Source organism: Trypanosoma grayi (genome assembly GCF_000691245.1).
Source record: "Trypanosoma grayi strain ANR4 Tgr_569_V1, whole genome shotgun sequence".
In the NCBI taxonomy this organism is placed as follows: Eukaryota; Euglenozoa; class Kinetoplastea; order Trypanosomatida; family Trypanosomatidae; genus Trypanosoma; species Trypanosoma grayi.
Window position 1 is genome coordinate 5500 of NW_008826188.1, and position 5720 is coordinate 11219.

Sequence of the window (5720 nt, forward strand, 5' to 3'; positions counted from 1 at the left end):
TGTGTGTGTGTGTGTTTGTGTGCTGCCGGATGCGTCTCTCTTCTCCCCTGCACAGACCGCTCAGTCGAAGCGATGCTAATGGCGATGGTGCGCCGCGTGGTGCTGTGCGTGTTGGCTCTCACGCTGTGCCTCCCCTGCGTGTGCGTGACGGCTGCGGCTGCCACAGGCCACGGGGCACCCGGGCAGGAGGCGGAGTCCGGGAAACATGTGTTGGCGCCCGCCGTGGGGCAGAGAAGCCACGCCGGTGTTTCTGCCTCGAGAGCAGCGGAAGCGGCGGGGGGCGCTGGGCTGGAAACATTGGAAGGGAAGGCATTGGAGAGGGTGGCAGCGCAAGCTGAGAAGGACATTGAAGAAGCTACTGCTGCGTTGAAGGAAGCTGATGAAGACGTGAAGAGTGCTTTGTGGAAATTGAGTGCGGCTGATGTGGAAGTGAAAAGCGCTGAGATGGATGCCGATGTGGCTAGGAGGAGTCTGGAAAGCGCCACCAAATCCAAAGACGCAGCTCAGGAAATGTTAAGTAAAGCAGAGAAGGAAAAGAGTGATGCTGACCGTGACGAGAAGGTGAAGCTGAATGCGTTAAAGGAAGTATCGGATACATTTTTTGAGGATATGCGTGAGGCTGAGCAGAATCGGAGAGGCATTGAAGAAAAAGCGCAGCGCGCTCTGGAGGAAAAGACAACAGCTGTTAATGGAGTGACGATAACTATCAATGTGCTGAGTTCAGCTGAGGCCGCAGCAACTAAAGCAAAGGATGCCCTGCAAAATATCCACTCTGCTAAGCATATTTTAGTGGATGGTGTGCATCCTTTAAAGGAGGCCGAGACACTCACTGAGCAGGCGCTGAACGACGCACGCAACGCAGTGAGTACTGTAAAAAGTGCACTGGATGCTGCTGAGAGTGGGGAAAGTGAAGATGTTCACGGGTCTAAAATTCGTAATGTGGAGACGATTGGTGAACAGGCATTACAGAGTTTGGATGCGGCACTTACTACGGCTACTACTGCAGCGACGAAGGCCGGTGTTGCACATGCTGAGATTGAAAAAATGGCAAGTGCCGCTTTTGAAGCATCTGATAACGCCAGACTGGTGAGTGGGTTCTTCCTGGAAAGAGAGGGATCATTACTGACGACACTATCGGATGGCACGAAGGCAACAGAGAGTGCCGAAAAATGGGCGGATAATGCCCGCGAGGCAGCAAGTCTCGCGAATACCGTGGCGATAACTTTAGGTGAAGCGTCAACTAGGGCATATGATGTGAAGTACGCAGCAGAGGGGGTTCTTAACATTGTGGGATATATGAAACAGGATCTCGAGAACGCTCTGGACGACCTCAAAAACGGCGACAAGGCTGGCATTCAACGTCCAATGGAGTACGTGGACATGCCGTGGAAACGCACTGCAGAGGTGGATACGGAAGCTGGTGTGGCGTTAAGTGCCGCCGATGATGTGGTCTTGAAGATTGCGTCTGTGCGAGAACCTGCTGGAAAGGCAGCAACCGCCTTGAAAGGTGTAGCTCAGTTCGCTCAAGGCGCAAAGCAGAGAGCGGAAACACTGATAAATGATGCTGAGGCAACGTACCAGAAGATGCAACAAGATGTGGCAGGGGCTAAAGCTGCGATTCAGAATTTGCAACAGAAGAGGAGTGATGCACAACGCGCTGTTACCGACGCCACTAAACGGATCGCAGTTGCTAAAGCTGCGCTGAGGGAAGCTCAAGGGAAGATTCCTCCTGTGCGCCTTCTGACAGAAGCCACAGAATGGAACAGAGCTGCACAAGATGCACTACAGAAAGCCAAACAAAAGAGACAAGCTGCTGAGGCTGTACTGAGGGAGGCTAAACAGAAAAGAAGCGATGCTGAGGCTGCACTGCAGGCAGCCAAAAGGAAGATTGATCCTCCGGCCGAGTCGCACACTCTCCACGAAGAAGAGGAGAAATCTCAAACCGCGGCACCGCACGGAAGTGAAAAGGACGAACACCAGGCGTACGATGGGGCGCAGGAGAGAGATACACACCCAGCGGGCATTACTCCTCCTACAGTCACCTTTCCAGAAGGACCCAGCAGTCTTGAAACAGCACCGATAAACTCCGAGAATTCTCTGGGCGATTCTGAAGAACATGTGTCTCCGTCAGAGAAGGCAACCACCGTGGCGCCGACAGAAGTGAAGACCAACGTGAGTGTGAAAGCCACGATGATGGGCGGACTGAATGGCGATGGGGGTGGGGATGGCACCAGCCGCCCTCCGTGGGTGCGTGCACCGCTGCTGCTTGCGTTGGTGGTGCTTGCCCCCCTTGCTGTGTGCTGAGCTGTGCTGGTGCAAGGTGGCGGTGCCCGTTTAACTGCGTGCAGCCGCCATGGGAATAATCCCACTTGCTGAAATTCTCTTAATTACATTTCGTTGCGTCCCCGTTTCGGCCTCTGCGCCGTTGAATGAACCCTCGACGATGTTGATTGGGCGCTACATCGTTGGGTGGATGTTTTTTTCTTTTTTTACTTGGGCTTTGCTTCGTGAAGGGCTGTGAACCGCCCACTGAGTGTTGTGTCTTTTGCGTGTGGTGTGCAGTAATGCGCACGTTGGGCTTCTTTTGCGGCTGCGGTTGCGAGTTTCTGGCCTGCTGGCCTTATTGTGCCTCTGCTCCCCGCTCTGTGTGTGTGTGTTTGTGTGCACCCTAGCAGCCCCACCTCCGACATGCTGCACCCCTTCTTACCTTCCACCTGCTTCCGGTGTGTTTCATGTGCGCCTCACCGCCCGGCACATTTCGAGCGCACCCGACGCTCTGGTGTGCCGGTCCCGCCCCCTCGCTGCCTGCGCGGCTGTGCGCTGAGAGTTGCGGTGGGCCGGTGCCTCTGGGTCTCCGGGGGAACACCGTCCAGCGCACACACGAAGATCCATGGAAGTGCTTTTCGGGTATCAGCTGCCCCAAAAGTGTTAGGGCTACTTGTGCCGCCGCTGCTCTTCTTCCTTTAATGCTCTTTGCTTTGTTTTCTCTTTTGTGGCATTTTGTGCTGCCCGTTACCCTCGTTTGTTTGTTTTTGTTAAGTGATTCATCTTGCTCCATGCGGGTTGGCTCGCATGTGGCCGTGCTGGGTGCATTCGTTGCTACGGTGTGGAGTGGCAGTGTGGGAGCCGGTGCTGCACTCCGTGTGGGCATACATGTGAAGCCACTCGCATGGTTCCTTCTTGTTGTTTTGGGGGTTTGGGAATTTCGCTTTTTCACTCAAGCGGGCCATTTGTGCTGTGCCCCGTTGTTTGATTGTTTTCGGTAAGTGATGCGATCCTTCTTGGATTCCTTTGTTGTGCCTGTGTGGCTGCTGGTCTCTCCCATAGTGGTGCGTCGTGTGCGTATGTGCCTGCGGGCGTGGTGTGTGCCTCTTCTCTTCTGCTGTAGACAGTGGGCTCAGGGGGCGTGATGGTGGTGGTGGTGGTGGTGGTGGCAACGGTGGCTGTTGTGTGTGAGATGGGGTGACTGCCCCGCCGCGACAACACGCAGTGGAGCTGCGGAGTTTGTGCTGGGCGGCTACTTCCCTGCAGGGTGCCGCTGTGACGAACGGTGCTGTGCGTGCAAGGTGTGCCCTTGTGCACGGCTGCTGTGGCTGAGGGGCATTCGTGTGGTCCTTGTGCTGCTGTGGAGTGACGGTGTGGGCCACATTTGTGTTGTCTGTGGTGCTGCGCTGTGTGATGTGCGTGTGTGGAGTGTGCTGTGTGGTCTGTGCGGCGGTGTCGTGTGTGCGGCTGCGCGGCGGAGCTGCGACAACACCTGTGGCCCAGCTGTGCGCCCCGTACGTGCTGTGGGCAGTGGCTGCTCCTGCTCTGTGTGTTTCTTTCTTTGGTGGCTGTGGTGGAGATGCGTGCGTCTGTGCCTTGCCGGCGCCCCCTTATTGGGACTGCAGTGGTGGGCTGCGTGGGGTATCGCTGCTTTGAAGACGCTGCGACGCTCTGCGAGGGAGAGACCCGTGATGGCTGCACTGTGCGCTGTGGCTGTGCGTCGAGTGCTTTCCTTCTGAGTGTGTGTCTGTTTGGGTGGCTGTGGGTTGTTTCTTCCTGCCCCACTGCACTGCGCCGCTGCCCTCTGTGCCTCCCTCCCTGCTGACGACGGTGCCTGCTGGGGACGCCGACTGCCGAATACGACGTTGGAGTGTGTCGTTCCTTTGGCTGGTGGAGTGCACCGCTGAGCCCCAACACTCCTTGGCGCATCACTGCGGTACGTAGCCGGAGGCTCTTCATTGAGAGATGGTGTGTGTGTGTGTGCGTATGGGTGTAGAGTGACACCCTGTGGTCAGGTGAAGTTCTTCTTTGCATTGGTTCAGCGAACACCGCTGTGTGCTTGTGGTGCTGCTCCCCTGCTTTAATTTCTTTGTGCCTCTTCCCTCAGTTTGTGTGACACATTGCTAAGAAGGATACTCTCAGGCAGCAGTAATGATGCGAGCAGGAGGAGTGATGATGGTGCGCCCCGTGCTGCTGGTACTTGCCCTGTGCTGCGCTTGTGTCTGTGTGACGGCTGCTGCAGAGCCGGGGAAGGCAGCTGTCCAGAATTCCGGTACCTCAGTTGCCCAGCAGAATGTGAACGGTGACACTGAGAGAAAAGCCCATACTGATAGTTTAGAAAGCCTGCAGAAGGCTGAGAACGCCCTCGAAAAGGCTGTTGCGGCAGCCGAAGCACTTAAAAATGCAGCGAGTTCAACCAATGATGCTTTGAGTAATGCAAAAGTGGCCGTGACCAGAGCGGAGAATGCAGAAACGGACGCCGGAAAAGCGTTCTCTGCACTTGCAAAGGCTTATGATGTGCTGAAAAAGGAGTATGATACGTTTTGGAGCACCATAAGCACGAAGACGGCGGTTCCGGCGGAGGCTGCGAAGGTGGCTCCTCCAATAATGAAGTTGACGGATACTGAAGGAGAGGTCAGAGCCAACTGGCTTGCGGAGGCGCTGGCCGCCGTGAAAGAGGCACAGAAGTTGGCCATGAAAGCAAATGAATCGGCTAGTGAAGCCTCTGCGGCCGCGACAAACTCTGAGGTAGCAGCACTGAAGGCCAAGAAAGCGGCGGACAACTTTACAATAGCATCACAGGGAGCACAGAACGTCGCAACACAGGCAGATGAGATGGCTGTGCAGGCTGGAAAGCTTTCTGCAAAAGCAAAGGAGGCAGCCTGGCTTGCTAAAAAGGCGGCGGACTACGTTGAAAAAGACGACCGTGAGGCCCTACAAAATGCTCTATTGGCGAACTGTGAGGGTTGCGATCCGTTGCGCAATACTAAGTTGCGTGCAATCGATAAATTGGACCGTATTTATTTTGCTATGGGTTTCGCGAACAAATCAAAGGAGGATGCTAATGAAGCAGCTGCGGCAGGAAGAGAGGTGGCAAAACTTGCAGAGAGCTTTGCCGAGAGTTTGAGGGGAGAACAAGAGGCAGCGAAGAAACACGTCGCCAAGGGAAAGGCTGCTCTTGAGGCCGCGCGGGCCCAGGCAGAGACTGAGTTGAAACGGCTACAGGCTGAATTACAAGCCCGTAAAAAGAAGCAACAAGACACTGAAACGCAGCTGTCGTCAGCAGAACTCCCAACGACTGCGAGTGCTGATGTGCCAAAGGTCGACCCGAAAGAGTTAATCAAGAACAAGAATGCGGACAGCAGCAGCAGTCGTTCATGGGTGTGTGCCCCACTGCTTGTTCTTGTGTGTGTGCTGTCCTGCAGCATCGCTGTGTGGTAAGGAAAGAGTGCTGG

The 5720-nt window shown here is 55.3% G+C and overlaps 4 protein-coding genes across 4 annotated transcripts; 2 read left to right on the forward strand and 2 right to left on the reverse strand.

Annotated features, from left to right (window-relative positions):
• Positions 1-72: 72 nt before the first annotated feature.
• On the forward strand, positions 73-2304 carry DQ04_05691040 (hypothetical protein; the record flags this gene model as incomplete). The annotated part of the gene is made up of 1 exon (XM_009314327.1): positions 73-2304. The coding sequence occupies one exon, from the start codon at positions 73-75 to the stop codon at positions 2302-2304; it is 2232 nt and encodes a 743-aa protein (XP_009312602.1).
• Positions 2305-2668: 364 nt separating this feature from the next.
• On the reverse strand, positions 2669-3151 carry DQ04_05691050 (hypothetical protein; the record flags this gene model as incomplete). Its single annotated transcript, XM_009314328.1, has 1 exon — positions 2669-3151. One exon carries the CDS (start codon positions 3149-3151, stop codon positions 2669-2671), a length of 483 nt encoding a protein of 160 aa, XP_009312603.1.
• A 62-nt stretch (positions 3152-3213) lies between these two features.
• On the reverse strand, positions 3214-4224 carry DQ04_05691060 (hypothetical protein; the record flags this gene model as incomplete). Its single annotated transcript, XM_009314329.1, has 1 exon — positions 3214-4224. The coding sequence occupies one exon, from the start codon at positions 4222-4224 to the stop codon at positions 3214-3216; it is 1011 nt and encodes a 336-aa protein (XP_009312604.1).
• A 192-nt stretch (positions 4225-4416) lies between these two features.
• Positions 4417-5706, forward strand: DQ04_05691070 (hypothetical protein; the record flags this gene model as incomplete). The annotated part of the gene is made up of 1 exon (XM_009314330.1): positions 4417-5706. One exon carries the CDS (start codon positions 4417-4419, stop codon positions 5704-5706), a length of 1290 nt encoding a protein of 429 aa, XP_009312605.1.
• Between the last annotated feature and the right edge of the window lie 14 nt (positions 5707-5720).